The sequence below is a fragment of the Mastigoproctus giganteus genome, chromosome 6 (genome assembly GCF_048544385.1).
Source record: "Mastigoproctus giganteus isolate SK-2022 chromosome 6, ASM4854438v1, whole genome shotgun sequence".
Classification (NCBI taxonomy): Eukaryota; Metazoa; Arthropoda; class Arachnida; order Uropygi; family Thelyphonidae; genus Mastigoproctus; species Mastigoproctus giganteus.
In genome coordinates this window covers 189,820,434-189,838,164 of record NC_143580.1, presented here as the reverse complement: position 1 = coordinate 189,838,164, position 17,731 = coordinate 189,820,434, and the positions used below count along the sequence as shown (strand labels likewise).

The following is a 17,731-nucleotide window of genomic DNA, read 5'->3' as shown; positions in this document are numbered from 1 at the left end:
GTTTTAGTCTTTAAAGCACACAGTACTGCCACTGGTTGATAGAGCTTTAAGTTTCAGAACGTCATAGAACTGAAACAATTGCATGTGCGATGTTCTGCACCCACGCGTTGCACAATGTTGTTGAACAATAAAAAAGACGTTATTTGGTTGAGAACAATCGTACGAATGATGTTCCGTGTGCCGCACATCTGAAAATTTTCACCTATGTATCATTCCAGCTATATCAGAAAGCCATCGGTACCTGCAAATATCATCGGTCCTTAAAATAAATGATCATATGAAATATATATATCAGTTCCTGAGAATATCGGATGTCGATGTCATCATAAGTCGAGGCCCACTGCATATATATCATCACAAATGACACCAGATACACAAGCCTTATATAAAAACCATACAATGATTGTTGTTGTTATTTGGTTTTTAGGCATTAGCAACTAAGGCCATATTGCGTAATGCGGTGGTCATTACCTGACCTTTTCTGTATCCTCCGTATTTGGTGGTCACGGGCTCGAATCCCGGTCTAATCAAGAAGCGTGTGCTATGCACTGCTGCTCCTGCCCACCTAGCTACGGAGGCACCTACAAGGATTGTCTAAAATTAACAATAATGTGTTAAAACTAAATTTAATCTATATTTCTTGTTCTTGAGAGGATCCAGAGATGGGCAACCCACTTGGCAGGATCTGCAAAAGGGCACCAGTACAAAGGACTTCAAATATATGGCCTGCAGACTTAGCAACCAAACACCTTAGACAGGGACCTAACGGACTAAATAAAGTTTTATGAGGATCACTTTTCTCTGTTATGATTCCAGAACTCTTGGTCATAAATTAAAATTACAGGAAAAATAGATTTAGATTAGACTGTAAGAAGTTCTTTTAGCCAATGAGTTTAGTGATGTAATAAGTTACCTCAACAGGTAGCCGCAGTTGAAGGTTGGAGAAATTCAAAAGTCAGCTGGATAGTTACCTACACGAGGAATGAAACACATAGGTTGTTTAATTTTTCTTCATTTTATAGATGTTCATTTTTTTTTTTTTATTATTTATTTGTGGCTAGTGCAGCAAAAGCCTGTCGTCTCCTTCACTATATGGCTAATAGTAATATTGACACATGTGATAAGTTTTCAAGTCAACTCAAATAATATTCTTTTTAAAGTAAGCTTACCGTAAGTAGATCAAATTTTTCTGAAGATTTACTCAGGTACCATTCTATCTGTGGTGGAATTTTTTCATAACCAAACGTAATTTCACGTGGTTCTTCTATGCACTCCATCTTTGTGGAAAAGAAAGGCATTCTAGATATTAAAGTCTATACTATCAATTATTATATATTTAGAGTTTCTCAATACACTTTAACGATTTACAAAAATTAAAAATTTAGAACCATTAATAACCCTAAAATAAAATTTAAATAAACATGATGAACATATTTCTTATCTTTATTTATTTATTTAAAAAAACATTCAGACAATATACTCCATTCAAGGTTTGTTGGTTATCGCACTTTTTTTTTTAACATAGTAAATGAAAATATGGCAAAAAAGTCTGTACTAGGTTATATCACAGCAATGAATTGTAACAATGTTACATAAACTGATGAAACACATTAATAACAAAAGGAGCTTATATACAAAATGGTTTTCTACAGTGCATTGACTAAAATTGCTTTTACACTATCAAGAACTCAATTGAGATGACATGCTTGGGTAAATAATGTTCTCCAGGCATCTGGGCAACATTAGTAAGACCTACACACAGCCATTAGATTATAAAACTATATACCATGATTCAACAATCCACAGCTTTCCAATATTTGAGGACTAACTGCATTTTGTTGTGCACCAGCCAAGCTGATGTAGTGCATCAACTTGGCTGGTGTCTTGGCTGGCAAGTTTTGTCCTGCGCCTTCATTAGAATCCAATGCTATGCAGCTCCAAAAGTATCGTCTTCATACTAATATCAGTTCTATCAACTTCGCTGAACTCCTGGCTGGCAGAATTCATTGACAATTGATGGGATCTACATCCACTCTTACATCTGGTATTTCTTTCTGCACTTAAATGTTTCCTGGATGTAGTAGAATAATGACCTTTCATCTGCTGTATCAGATGGAAAAATGTTATGGAAAAATATATCAGCCACCATCAATCTAGGGTGTTGTAGATTTTCTGCAATGGCATGGAATGATTGATTTCTAATACTGTATCCTATGATGACTCCATGTTATATTGCTAAGCTCACCATCTCGATTCAGATATTTTATTCCACTGCCCCGCTTATTTTTAATGTGAATGCAGTAGCTTTATATTCATTCTTGACATGTCGAAGGTAGGTGCGATTCATTTTCTCCAAATTCCAAGTGGTTTCCTGATACATTTGGCAACAAAGTGTATATGGAAATATGAACTTTCTTGTGTCTTTTATCTTGTTAACACCTCTGATCGCATGTGGCTGACCATTCAAGCATATAAGAAGAAGAAAGTTGATATTTTTATTTATTCCTAAAACTTGAATGGCAGGTATGATATTTGTTATAAATTCACGCAACCATTTCCTATAAACATTTGTCCAGTTCCTGCTTCAATTTATTTAAGCTATCAACTTCTACAATGACAGATGGAAGTTTTTTCCAACAATTAACCACCCGCTGGCTAAAGGCAAATTTCCGCACATCTATTCTACAACCATCTTTCCTCAATTTGAATTTATGCCCCCTTAGGTTCATAATCTGAGCAACTGAAAGAATCCCATCAGAATTCAGCAAGCTCAATCCATTCACAAGGCCTTATACACCTCACAATCAGATCATCTTGCAGGTGCCTAGTCTCCATCCACTGCAATTTGCAGAACTTAAGCCTCTCTTTGTAAGAATTTGTTTGTTTGTTATTTGGTTTTTGGGAGCATTAGCAAATAAGGCCATATTGCTCGGGTATATGCAGTGGGCATTCTCTGACCTTTCCGCATCCTCCGTATTTGGTGGTGACGGGCTCGAACCTCGGTCTAATCAAGAAGTGTGTGCTACGCACTGCTGCTCCTTCCCACCTGGCTACGGAGGTGCTCTTGGTAAGAGAATCCCTTCATTCCTCTCACCAATCTTGTTGTCCTTCTCTGTACACACTCAAGCAAATCTACATCCTTCTTAAAATGAGGTCTCCAGACCTGTACGCAGTACTCAAGGCATAGCCTGACCATTGCCATATATATACAAAAGGGATAATCACCTACTTTTTTTTTTTTTTTATGAAAACCCCAAAAACGAGAGGTATTATAACCTATAGTACTTAGTACCGTGCCTGGGTTAGAGATTGAGAAGATGAAAGAAGATATTTGTTGACATTAGACTTGAACTTCTGTAGACTGTAATTTTCAGGAAATACGTATGAAGAAAGGTTGTTCCTGAAAACGGCAGTTGAATGAATAAACGAGGAAGATGAAAAGTTGGTTCTGTGAGTTTGAAGTTGGACAGTAAATGGATGTTGGCTGGTATCGGCATTTGTTCAGACTGTTTTGAAAGAGAAAGCAGGAATTATAGAAGCCAATTCAGAGGAACAGTGCCCATGGAAGTATCTGTAGAAAAGGCATGCAGCAGAAACAGTACGTCTAGGAGACAGCGAGTGAAGAGACTCTGTTAGAGAGGAGTCATTAATTAACCTAACTGCCCTCTTCTGAATGGAATCTAGAATCCTGAGAGGGGTTTTGGGGACTCCGCCCCAGATGTGGGAACAATATTCCATGGTAGGGCGGATTTGCGATTTGTACAGAGTGAACAGCTGTTTGGAAGAAAAGTAACGCCGAGAGTGAAAGAGAAAACCAAGTTTTTAAATGTTTTGTATGTTTTGTTGTTTGGTTTTTAGGGGCATTAGCAACTAAGGCCATATTGCTCTGAAGTTTTTAAATGCAGAGGAAGCAATATTTCTAATGTGCTTATGCCAAGAGAGATTAGAAGTCAGGGTAATCGCCAAAAGAGATATATCATTTTGCCTAGAAATCGGACTGTCACCAAAGATAAGCATAGCAGCAGAAGAATCCTTTTTTGCATAGCAGCAGAAGAATCCTTTTTTTAGATATAAGACATGACTGAGTTTTAGAAGGATTGAAATCAACTAAGTTGTCTTTGCCAAGAGAACGGCATTTAGTGAATTGGGAAATACAGAAGATTTAGGAGAAGTCCGGTTGGCCTGCCTCCCTAAAATCCACTCACGCACACCTTCTCGATGTTAAGCCCTGTTATGTCACTCAGGTGGCAACGAACGTGTAGAGTGGTTCTCTTCAAGACGCCTGGTCAGCGTGAAGAGGAAAAGACCAAACCCTCCAGCAATGAGAGCACAACAATACAAATGGCCCTCACAGTCCCCAGCAGCTTTCACTCTCCCTCTTACGGCAGCGAGAGGATCAGAGTGGAAGCAGAGGGTGCTAAGAATCTCTGGGTACGACCAGGCTGCCATGCACGGAAATTGAACTTGGCCTGTTATAACGTACGATCACTCATCGGTGAAGACAGGATATTAGAGCTGGAAAAGGAATTAGAAAATGTGAATTGGAATATCATCGGTTTGGCTGAAACAAGAAGAAGAAATTAATCACTCATAAGTTTATCAAGTGGAAATCTGCTGTACACCAATGGAAACAGTGAAAGGAGAGAAGGTGGAATTGGGTTTCTGGTCTATAAATATTTTAAAAACAACATTTTGGAATTCAAAAGTACATCACCACGGGTGTCAAGACTAATACTCAAGATTTCTAAGAGGTACAAGCTAAAGATTATAATGATTTATGCACCAACATCGAGTCATGATGATGAAGAGGTTGAAGAAATGTACACTGAAATTGAGTCTTCTAGATGAGCAGAAAACCCACTACACTATTAATATGGGGGACTTCAATGCTAAGGTTGGAAAAAGGCAAAACAGCGCAGAAAGAGGAACTATAGGAAATTTTGGAATTGGTGAAAGAAATAAGAGGTGAAAGACTTGTGGAATTTGCAGAATCTCAAGGAATGTCAGTAATGAACACTTTTTTGAAGAAAAGGGTGAACAGAAAGTGGACATGGAAGAGTCCAAATGGATTTTTACTAATGAAATCGACTTTACTAATGAAAACAACTAATGAAATCGACTTCATCCTCACTAACAGAAGATATATTGTGAATGATGTTACCGTCCTGAATAAGGTAAATGTTGGAAGTGATCACAGAATGGTAAGATGTACACTTGATATAGATGTAGGAAAGGAAAGGAAAAAACTGACTCAAGTAAATAATACAAAGGTCTTTGAAATAACAGAGGAGGAGAAAAAGCAGTATGTACTGGAACTTAAGAACAAGTTTGAGCTTCTGCAGACTGCTCAGGACCAAGATATCGACGAGGAATATTACAACTTTCTGAAAGTGATAAAGCCCAAGAAACCTATAGGGAAACAGAAATCCAAAGAAGAAAAAATTAGTCAAGAAACACTTGCCATGATGAAACAAAGACGACAAATGAAGAGCAAGAAAAACACTGACAGGGAGAAAATTGAGTATACTGAGTTATGCAAAGCCATTAGAAAGAGACTCAGAGAGGACATAAGAAGATTTAACACAAGAAAAGTAGAACAAGCATTAAGGGAAAACAAAGGATTTAAATCAGCAGCCATGAGCAGTAATACAGAAAGACAAATGATACTGAAACTGAAGAATAGCGATGGTGTACTTTTAAACAGCAGAGAAGGCATAGTTCAAATATAGCAGAAGACTACTATAGAGAATTATACAAGGAGCGAGGGAATGATACCAGCAGTGGGGAAGATGGATTGCAAAGTAGCAACACATACGACATACCCGATATTCTTCCTGATGAGGTAGAACATGCATTGAAGAAAATGAAGAATCGGAAAGCCTCGGGGGAAGATGAAGTTACTGTAGAGTTGTTAAAATTGGGAGGAAGAGACATAACACAAAAACCGGCAAGGCTCTTCACAAAGTGCATTAGAAAAGGTGTGATGCATAAGCAGTGGAATAATGCAATCATAGTTTTGCTGCATAAGAAAGGAGATAAATCAGAAATTGGAAATTATAGACCAATTAGCTTGTTATCCCATATCTACAAGTTGTTCACAAGGGTCATTACTAACAGATTAGAAAGAATACTTGATGAGAATCAACCGAAAGAGCAATCTGGCTTTAGGACAGGACAGGATTCTCAACTATGGATCACCTTCACGTAATATCACAGCTAATGGAGAAAGCAAATGAATATAAAACACCATTATGCCTGGAATTTGTGGATTATGAAAAGGCATTTGACTCCATACAGCATAAGGCAATGTTTCGGGCACTGGAAAGACAAGGCATAGATACTCCATATATTATGATTTTGAAGAAAATATATGAGAGTTCTACATCCTTTATTAGACTAGACAAAGACAGTAGCAAATTTAAAATCGAGAAAGGAGTTTGACAAGGAGACACAATATCTCCGAAGCTGTTTACTACTGCCCTTGAGGAAGCTTTCAGAAGATTAGACTGGTCGCAGAAAGGAGTCAATGTGAACGGAGAGTACCTAAACCATTTACGATTTGCAGATGACATTGTGGTCATAAGCCACGATCCCAAAGAATTAGAGGAAAATCTTAATCAGTTATGCACAGTTAATAAGGATTTTGGACTAAAGATGAATATGGCTAAAACAAAAGTAATGATGAACAAGTATGCCACGGAAAGGGAAATAATGATTGAAGGAGCAGAAATTAAAAAGGTGGAGTCATATACTTATCTGGGACAAGTTATTACCTGTAATAATGATAAATGGCTGGAAGTCAAGAGAAGAATAAATTTTGGATGGATAGCATTCAGGAAATATAGTCACATACTGAAGAGCAATATCCCAGTTTGTCTGAAACGTAAAATAATGAATCAATGTATACTCCCCACCATGACTTATGGAAGTGAAACTTGGGCACTCACCAAAAGAATGGAAGAGATGCTAAGAACTACACAGCGAAGAATGGAACGAATTATATTGGGAATCAGACTGTTAGATAAGAAGAGAAACACATGGATTAGGCAGCAAACTCAAGTAAAGGACATTCTTATCAAAACTAAAGAACTAAAATGGTCTTGGGCAGGACACATAGCTCGAAGACATGATGACAGATGGACTAAGAAAATAACAGAATGGTACCCAAGAGGAGCTAGAAGAAATCCTGGAAGACAAAGGCGGAGATGGATAGATGAAATTCATGAGTTTTTGAGTAGTAAATGGATGGCCAGTGCTCAAAACAGAAGGAACTGGAAAGTTGCTGGAGAGGTCTTCATCCTGCAGTGGATTGAAAATGGCTGATGATGATGATGATGATGATTCGAGAAGTTGAAGCTGATCAGGCAAGGTTTCTCAAAATGGAAAGTGGAATCCAATGTGCTATCATTGGCAAAACTATGGATAGGGTTTCCAGTCAATGGAGGAAGGTCATTAATATACAAGAGGAAAAGAGTAGGAGAAAGAACTGAACCTTGGGGAACACCAGCATTAGGGGAGAAGTTAGAAGACAGAGAGCCATGAGACATCTACCATCACCCTCACTGAGCAATTAGAAAGACAACTGGATAACCAATTACAAAAAACAGTTGGCAAACCATAAGATGAAGCCCTTTAGGCCAAACACAATGGAAAGCTTTTCAGATGTCAGGAGCAACTGCTTGTGTTTCACTGAACTTTTCCATTGAATTTGTCGATAAATCCATATGACCAATCGATCCTGACGGAACCTATATTGGCTATCAAACGGAAAGTTTCTAGGTAGATTTAAGAGTTGGCGGTTAATTGATTTCTTCATTACTTTACAAAGAGTAGAAGTAATTGTAATGGGATGATAATTGGATGAGAGGAATTTCTCACAGTTTTTAGGAACTGGCTGGATATGAACAAATTTCCAAGCAAAAGAAAAACACCTTTGGAATAAGAAAGTTAAAAAAAAAAAAAAAAAAAGGTGGCAAAGAACAGGAGTATTAAATTCAGGAGCACAGATTTTAAGAACAAGTGGAGAAATGACATCAGGACCTGGAGCTTTCTTAGCATCAAGATTCATCAAAATCCTTCTGACATCCTTTTGAGGGAGGACCACAGGAGGCATTGAACGGAGAGTGCTGGGAATGGTGGGAGGTGTTTTACCAAGATCATTAATACATGAGTTAGAAGAAATATGGATGCTGGCAGGTCAGCTTTATCCTTCGCTGAAGTGACAACACAACCATCTGGTTTTGACAGAGGTGGGAGCAGAGATGGACAAAAGTTGCGGCCAATAGCTTTGGCAAGAGACCACAATGCTCAGCTACCATTAAGGCAAAAAGCAAGTTTCCAACTCTTAGCCTGTTCAAAATCTAGTTTGGACTGATTAATAACTGCTTTACAACTGTTGCGAGCTTTGGTGTAGGCAGAAAATGAAACTGAAGAATTGGAAACAAGCCAATTACGATATGCAATGTTCTTCTCTTGAACAGCCTTAGCACATTTATTGGAAAACCAAGGTTTAGATAAAGGACAAGATTTTAAAATGGAGTGTGGAATAAAGGATTCCATTCCTACAAGAATAATTTCACTGATATGATCTGAGCAAACAGTAATATCAGAAGTTTTGAAACAGTAATCCGACCAAGGAAAGGGGGAAAAGAAATCTTGCAGGTCATCCCATTTTGCATTTGTGTAATGCCAAACAATACGAGCTTAGGAATAGCCATGAGATAAAGGCTCCATTGGAGAAGATGTTGTTGTTGTTGTTTGGTTTTTAGGAGCATTAGCAACTAAGGCCATATTGCTCCAGGATATGCGGTGGTCATTCCTTAACCTTTCCGCATCCTCCGTATTTGGTGGTGACGGGCTCGAACCCCGGTCTAATCAAGAAGCGTGTGCTACGCACTGCTGCTCCTTCCCACCTGGCTACGGAGGCGCCATTGGAGAAGAGACAATCACCAAGTTGTGATCTGAAGTACCTAAAGGACCACTCACTTCGACCATGTACTTAGAAGGGTTGTTTGTGAGAAAAAGATCAAGCGTGTTGGCTGTATGGTTAGGATTGTCCACTATTCTTGGAGGTAAATGAAAAATTTGTGCAAGCTCATTAGTAATTGCAAAGGCCTCACCATGTCGACCAGCTGGGTCAGTGTGACTAGAAAATGGAAGCCAGCTGGAGTTGTGAACATTAAAATCACCAAGGAAAATTACCTCACTGTTAGGAAAGTTGGACTGGAGAAAGTCAAGTTGTAAAGAGATGGAGTTAAAGAGCTCTGAGCGATTAGTGGAATTGGGAGAATGGTAAAGACAACAGATGAATTTGACACAATGTGGTCAAGAGATTTTAAGCCAGAGAAGATCGAAAATAGGAGATTCCAAATTACCAAGTCTCTGACAGGGAATATCGGAAAGGACATATGCACAAGTACCACCTTTGAGGTGAAAGGAATCATACAGCGAATAACTTTGGCAACTGAGATGAGCAGTAGTTGAATCAACCAATAACTGAGATTCTCTCAGAAAAAGTACATGGGGTTTGGCAGACTGCAAGTGGAAATGGACATCGTTGACATTAGAATTGAGACCATGAATATTTGTGAAATCAACCAAATTGTTTCAAACACTCCTAACAAAATTCCTGTATATCATTGACAAAAACAGCATGATACGCTCTTGCAACCTGTATGCATTCCTCAGAAAACTTCATATCTGACTGCACAATTACTCCCAGGTCTTTTTGATTTTCTACCACCCTAAGTGTTGTATCACACAGTTGGTACATTCCTCTGGGGTTACTTCTACCCATATGCATTTCTTGTATTTGCCAATGTTAAACTTCAGTTTTCACTTCTCAGCCCATCTCCCCAAATTTTCTAGATGCTTTTGCAGTAGCACACTGCCATTACTGTCATTAACAACCCTGCCAACCTTTGTATCATCTGCAAACTTCAACACTAAGCCTGATATACCTTCATCAAAATCACTGATAAATATCCAAAACAACAGTGGGCACAACACCGAACCCTGTTGCATTCCACTAATAACATTAGTCCACGAAGAGTAGCATCCATTGATTACCACCCTCTGTCTTCTTCCACTCAACCACCCTTTTATCCATTGTAGAAACTTACACTTAATACCATTCTGCTGAAATTTGTACAGTAGTCTTCAATGCACAACAGTGTCAAAAGCTTTCCTGAAATCCAAGTGTATGATATCAAAATTATTTTTTGCATCCATTTCGTTTGTAACCAAATCATAGTATCCAATCAAATCTGTCAGACAAGACTTTCCCTTAAGAAACCCATGCTTTGTCTGAATTATTGCTGCAGTCTTGTCTAGATGATCCTGCAATGCATCTTCAACCATTACTATTGTGGATTATTGCGGACACAGAGCGAAATGGAGACAGAATAAATAATGACAAGTTTAATATTATTTGGAAAACATACATATATTAAATTAAATACATACAAAAGCTTTTGGTTAGTTTGCTAATCTTCATAAGTCAAACTGACAGTTAAGAGTGTGGAACATGAGGGTGGGTACTGCCAGTCATGTATATGAACGGCGTGATGTGATGGTTAATTGTCGGATTTTGAACCTGTGGCTGTGACGCATGTAAACGTTGGCAATGTTTGTTATTCATCAAAATGGTTGCTTGAATGATAGGGTGGCCACGACATCCACTGCTTCTGTTGAATGAGGTATTAGAGCATGTGATGTTCAATGACTCCAACCAGGTACGTTGCTAGTAGTGGTGGGACCTATCTACAATCATGACATCGCGGTTTGGGTCAATGTCGTGGTGGGTTGACCAAATGTGTTCGGCAATGGCCGAGTGTTCTATGTCCGCTAAGCGGATGGCTCTTTCATGTTCCGATATATGTATGTTTTCCAATTAATATTAAACTTATCATTATTTATTCTGTCTCCATTTCGCTTTGTGTCTGCAGTAATCCATAATAGTAATAATGAATCCAGAGCGCACAAGCCTTGTTAATCACATCTTTAACCAGTAACTCCATTATTTTACCTGGAACAGAAGTTAAACTAACTGGTCTGTAAGTACTCTTATCAATCTTCAATCCCCTTTGTGAATTGAGGATACATTTCCACATCTGCAGTCTGTGGGAACATCCACTGAGTCCAAGGATGCTCTCACAATTATGACTAAGGGTTTGCTTAGTTCCTTTGCCACCTCTACTGGATAGATCCCATCCACCCCAGGTGCCTTTCTTATGTTTAACTTCTACAATTTCTCCTCCACTGTGCTCTGCATAATTACAAAATCATTTAGCTCCCTGTTAGAGTTTAGTAAACTTCTGTCCTCCCCTTTCTTACAGAATTGCTCATGTGTGAATGCAGATGCAAAATACTCATTCAGTTTGTTGGCTATCCTAGAGTAGGATCATATACAGTCAAATCAGCATCAAGTGGACCAATCTGATTCATCCCATTCCTTCTAGAGTTTACATAAGTAAAGAACTCTTTGTTGTTTTTCTTTGCATCCTTTGCCAAAGATTTCTCGTAATCTGATTTCGCTTGATTACAGACTAGCTTATATCGGCCATAGGCATCTGTGTTGCCTGATAATTTATATGCATTCCATGCATTTTTCTTCTCTACCAGAAGTCTCATTAGTTCATGACAACCATTTAGCCTAAACCTTGAACAATATTTCGATAGGTATGAACAGTCTAGTAGCTTCCACATTTAATTCCTTGAATGCTTCGCACTTAGAATTTGTCATTGGTAACATCATCAGTTGGTCCCACTGTACAGAATTTAAAAACTGTCTGAGATCACTATAGTCACCTTTAGGAAGCAAATACCCTTTCTTTTACTACTGATGGTAATATATCTTTAAGTAAATCCCACATCAGTACAATGTGATCACTGCCGCTTATGTGTTCCTTTATCTGCAAATTCTTAATACACAAATTATCACTGCTGATGACCAGATCAGGAGTATTACCCTCTCTGGTTTCCTCTTGAACATGCTGCTGCAGAAAACAATAATCCAATAAATCAAAAAAAGTCTTGTTAGTGGGTGAGTGACCAACCCACACGTTCCAGCAAATATCTGGGAAGTTAAAATCCACCATTATAAGACATTCTGATTTACTAGCCCACTCTCTTTCTCTGTAAAATTGCACATTGTACTCATTAGGCCTATAAACACTCCTACTCTTATTTTTGCTTTACCAGTGCTTATGTCACACCAACTGACCCAACATTGCACTGTCCATCTACTGCAACTGGATGCACTTCCTTTGATTTTATGTTTTTCTTAATTGGACTTCCTCTCTTTGCAACTTGACTTTCTCCAGTTCAACTTTCCTAACAGTGAGGTAATTTTCCTCGTTGATTTTAATGTTCAGAACTCCAGATGGCTTCTGTTTTCTAGTTACACTGACCCAGCTGGTCGAAATGCTGAGGCTTTTGCAATTACTAATGACCTTGCACAGATTGTTCATTTACCTACAAGGATAACAAACAATCCTAACCATACAGCCAATACACGTGACCTTTTTCTCACAAACAGCCCTTCTAAGTACACTGTCGAAGTGCAAGGTCCTTTAGGGACCTCAGATCACAACTTGGTCATGGTCTCCTTTATCTCATGGCTATTCCCAACTTCATATTGTTTGGAATTACAAGAATGCAAAATGGGATGAGCTGCGAGATTTCTTTTCTTCCCTTCCTTGATCGGATTGCTGTTTCAAAACTTCTGATGTCAACGTTGCATATCGTAATTGATTTGTTTCCAATTCTTCAGTTTCATTTTCTGCCTACACCAAAGCTCGCAACGATTGTTAAGCAGTTATTAATCAGTCCAAACTAGATTTTGAATAGGCTAAGAGTTGGAAACTTGCTTCTTGCCTTAATGGTATCTGAGCATTGTGGTCTCTTGCCAAAGCTATTGGCCGCAACTTTTGTCCATCTCTGCTCCCACCTCTGTCAAAACCAGATGGTTGTGTTGTCACTTCAGCGAAGGATAAAGCTGACCTGCCAGCATCCATATTTCTTCTAACTCATGTATTAATGATCTTGGTAAAACACCTCCCACCATTCCCAGCACTCTCCATTCAATGCCTCCTGTGGTCCTCCCTCAAAAGGATGTCAGAAGGATTTTGATGAATCTTGATGCTAAGAAAGCTCCAGGTCCTGATGTCATTTCTCCACTTGTTCTTAAAATCTGTGCTGCTGAATTTAATACTCCTGTTCTTTGCCACCTTTTTTTTTTTTTTTTTAACTTTCTTATTCCAAAGGTGTTTTTCTTTTGCTTGGAAATTTGCTCATATCCAGCCAGTTCCTAAAAACTCTGAGAAATTCCTCTCATCCAATTATCGTCCCATTTCAATTAGTTCTACTCTTTCTAAAGTAATGAAGAAATCAATTAACCACCAACTCCTAAACTACCTGGAAACCTTCCGTTTGATAGCCAGTGTGGGTTCCGTCAGTATCGATCCACTGGTGATATTCTGGCTTATGTTATCCATTTATGGACAAATTCAATGGAAAAGTTTAGTGAAACACAAGCAGTTGCTCTTGGCATCTCAAAGGCTTTCGATCGTGTTTGGCATAAAGGTCTTCTAAACAAGCTTTCATCTTATGGTTTGCCAACTTTTTTTGTAATTGGTTATCCAGTTTTCTCTCTAATTGCTCAGTGATGGTGGATGGCTCTCTGTGTTCTAACTTCTCCACTAATTCTGGTATTCCCCAAGGTTCAGTTCTTTCCCCACTCTTTTCCTCTTGTATATCAATGACCTTCTTCCATTGACTGGAAATCCTATCCATAGTTTTGCCGATGATAGCACTCCTCAATCAGCTTCAACTTCTTGAACATCCGCTACCAATTCCTTAATGCTGATCTCCAGGAATTTCTCCAGTGGGGCAAAGACAACTTAGTTGATTTCAACCCTTCTAAAACTCAGTGTTGTCTATATCTAGCAAAAAGGATTCTTCCGCTGCTATGCTTATCTTTGGTGACAGTCCGGTTTCTCTTTTGGGGATTGCCCTGACTTCTAATCTCTTTTGAACAAGCACAAAGTCTCTCCACTCTCTTTCTCATAGACGTACTGTTTCTGCTGCATGCCTCTTCTACAGATACTTCCATGGGGACTGTTCTTCTGAATTGGCTTCTATAATTCCCGCTCTCTCTTTCAAAACAGTCCGAACAAGTGTCGCTACCAGCCAACATTCATTTACTGTCCAAGTTCAAACTCACAGAACCAACTTTTCATCTTCCTCGTTTATTCATTCAACTGTCGTTTTCAGGAACAACCTTTCTTCATACGTATTTCCTGAAAATTACCGTCTACAGAAGTTCAAATCTAATGTCAACAAATATCTTCTTTGCTCTTCTCAATATCCAACACAAGCACGGTAACAAGTACTATAGGTTCTAATACTGCTCGTGTTTGGGGTTTTCATTAAAAAAAACAAAAATTAACAGCATAACCTCTACTCCCTTCCTATCCTATCTATCATTTCTGTACACATTATACTCCCCAAATTCCAATTCTGCATTCCTAATATATGTGTGACACCACGTCTCTGTTATGACAACAATACCCACCTTTGATGTCTTAACCAACATTTTAAATTCATCAAATTAATTTACTATACTTCTATCATTGGTGTACATGCAAGTGTACATGCACCTATTCTTATTTTTAGTTACACTAACAGATCCCATGTATTTATTTGTTTCATGATGACTGCCATCAGTCCCAGAAACTCCCAGTACCCCTCGCTCCATGCCGCTGCTCATTCTAATAGAAGTAATGCAAGAATCACCTTTACCTCTGCCTGTGGCTATTTTTAACCTTTTTAGTCTGTGAATCCCCCCCCCCAAGCTAGGTAGAAGAATATGAGGAATAGAAATGGGAAAAGAAAAAGAGTATCAGAACAGATTAATGTCATCAAATTAATGATTGAACATTACTAAATTCTAAATACTGAATCCTAAATTCTCCAATTTATCTAGATGGTATTATATTTAAAAAATAAGGCTATATATATATTAACAATGAGCCAAAACATTATGACCACCTACCTAATATTATATTGGTCCTCCACGTGCAGCCAAAACAGCTCGTACCTGGCGAGGCATGGACACAAGATTTTTAAATGTGTCTTGTGGTATTTGGTACCAACACGTAACCAGCAGATCCTTCAACTCCTGTAAGGTTCATGGCTGAGACGCCGCAGATGAAAGTTGCAGTTCCAACACAAAGCACAGATGCTCAATGGGATTAATGCCTGTGGAATTTGGAGGACAGGGCAATACATGTTCCATGAGCCAGTCTCGAACAATCCGGGCAGTGTGGCATGGTGCATTATCCTACTGAAAGACGGCACTGCCAGAGGGAAAGACCATTGCCATGAAAGGGTGTACCTGGTCAGCAATGATTTTTAGGTAGGTGGTAGACGTCAGAGTGCATGGCACACGAATGACTGGATGCAGGATATCCCAGTAGAACATCGTCCAAAGCATGACACTGCTGCCACAGACTTATTTTCGTCCCACGGTGCATCCAGGCGGCATTTCCCTGGTAAATGAAGCACACATACCCAGCCGTCCACATGGTGCAACAGGAAACGTGATTCATCAGACCAGGTGACCTTCTTCCAATCACTCAAGGTACAGTTTCAATGCTCGCCTGCCCATTGTAGGTGCTGTCGCCAGTGAACTGTGGTTAGCATGGGCACTCTGAGCGGCCTGCAGCTACGCAGCCCCATTTTCAGCAGGTTATTTGTTATTTTTGGTTTTTAGGAGCATTAGCAACTAAGGCCATATTGCTACAGGATATGCGGTGGTCATTCCCTGACCTTTCCGCATCCTCCGTATTTGGTGGTGATGGGCTCGAACCCCGGTCTAATCAAGAAGCGTGTGCTACGCACTGCTGCTCCTTCCCACCTGGCTACGGAAGCGCCTATTTTCAGCAGGGTTTGATGTACTGGGTGTGTTGTGACACATTACTCCCATCACCAGCATTCCAATTACCGGCTTGTTGCACCACAGTTGCCCTTCTGTTGCCATGTACCATCCGGGAGAGCCTTCGCTCACCTTGTGAGCATCGATGATCCGTGGTCGTCCAACACCTCTCCGGGAGTTCGTGGGTTTTCCCTCCTCGGACCACTTTCGGTAGGTGCTAACCACGGCTGGCTGTGAGCATCCCACCAGCCGTGCCATTTCAGATATGCTCTGACCCAGTTGTCTGGCCATTACAATTTGGCCTGTGTCAAACTCGCTTAAGTCCACTGCCTTTCCCACCTGAAGAACAAGAGTAACACTGATTGATTGAGCTCAGTATCTGGTGTTTTTTATACCGTGTCCCGACCCGTGCACGCCCTGTAGTTCACCTGCAGATGCTTCAATTTGCATAAAGACTCACTGGTCATAATGTTTTGGCTCATCGGTGTGTGTGTGTGTGTGTGTGTGTGTGTATATATATATATATATATATATATATATAGGAGTTGTGTCTGATGACTCACTTATTAAGGGGTGTTAATAGAGTTATTAATAAATAAATAAATTTTCTGTTTATACTCCGAGACTACCACACAGTCAGAGGAGTTCACAAGGTAGAGGGAACACAAGAAACAGCACCATATTCTGCAGTCACGGGCTTGAACCCGGGTCACTCAAGGCAAGTGTGCTTATGCACCCACGCGCTTGACCACTTGGCTACGGCAGCCTTATGTGCTATGTTAATGCTATTTTATAGGGATGATTAGCCATTATATGTGCATAGTTTTTATATGGACTAAACTTATGTATCTATGATACATTAGGCTATCCTTTCCAGGGTTAGTTTATATATAACTAGTGGGTTGATTGGGGTCACCACAAACCTGATGCTCCCAGGTAGAACCAAATTTAATAATAAGAAATATAAGTTTTGTATATTTATATAGCTGTCAGAATACTGTAAAAACCTAGTCACATATGCATTATTAGCAAGTGAAATGAGACAGTGGTGGATAGCCTTAGCTACTACAACTGGTATCGGTTGTCAATCATTTTGCTGTTTGGAATTTCAAATAAACAACCTTCTACTGTATAAATAAATTGACATGTATATTTGCATGCATACAACATTTTCAAAGCCTATATGTGTCAACAATAGCCTTTGTCTAATAGCTACTGTCTTATGAAAAAAAGACAGTAGCTATTAGATTAACTAATTAAATATTAGATGTCATAACTCAGTCTCATAGATTGCTGGACAAAACAGAATAGTAAAGCAAAATATTGTTAATAAAGTAAAATAACAATGTATTCCAGCAGATTAAGCACTCAACCATGCATAGGGGGAAAAAAAAAAAAGAAGAAAAAAATGGATGCAATAAGAGTATGCTTCAACAAATTAGGATAGTGATGGTAGAGAAATGATTCACATGCCATGGCATATATAGGAAAATACTTTTTTTTTTTTTTTTAAATGAAAACCACATACACAAATAATGGTATTACAACCTAAGTACTCAGTACCCTATTTCAGTTACAGATTGAGAAGACAGAAGATACTTATTGACATCAGACTTCAATTTCACTAGATTGTAATTTTCAGGAAATTCAAGTGAAGAAAGGTTGTTCTAAAAAACAGAAGTTCAAGGGATAAATTAGGAAGAAGAAAATTTGGTAGTGTAAGTTTGAAGCTGGACAGTAAATGGATGCTGATGATGGTTGCAGCATGTGATCAGAATAGTTTGGGAGTGGGGG

At 39.0% G+C, this 17,731-nt stretch overlaps 1 protein-coding gene across 2 annotated transcripts in view; it reads right to left on the bottom strand.

Annotated features, from left to right (window-relative positions):
* Positions 1 to 17,731, bottom strand: part of Sos (Son of sevenless guanine nucleotide exchange factor) — a 669,490-nt gene that overhangs the window by 241,430 nt on the left and 410,329 nt on the right. For both annotated transcript variants that reach the window (XM_090376631.1, XM_090376632.1), the window contains exon 17: positions 1,170 to 1,277. In XM_090376631.1, coding sequence (XP_090232757.1) covers positions 1,170 to 1,277 — 108 coding nt within the window. The remainder of the gene's footprint in view (positions 1 to 1,169; positions 1,278 to 17,731) is intronic.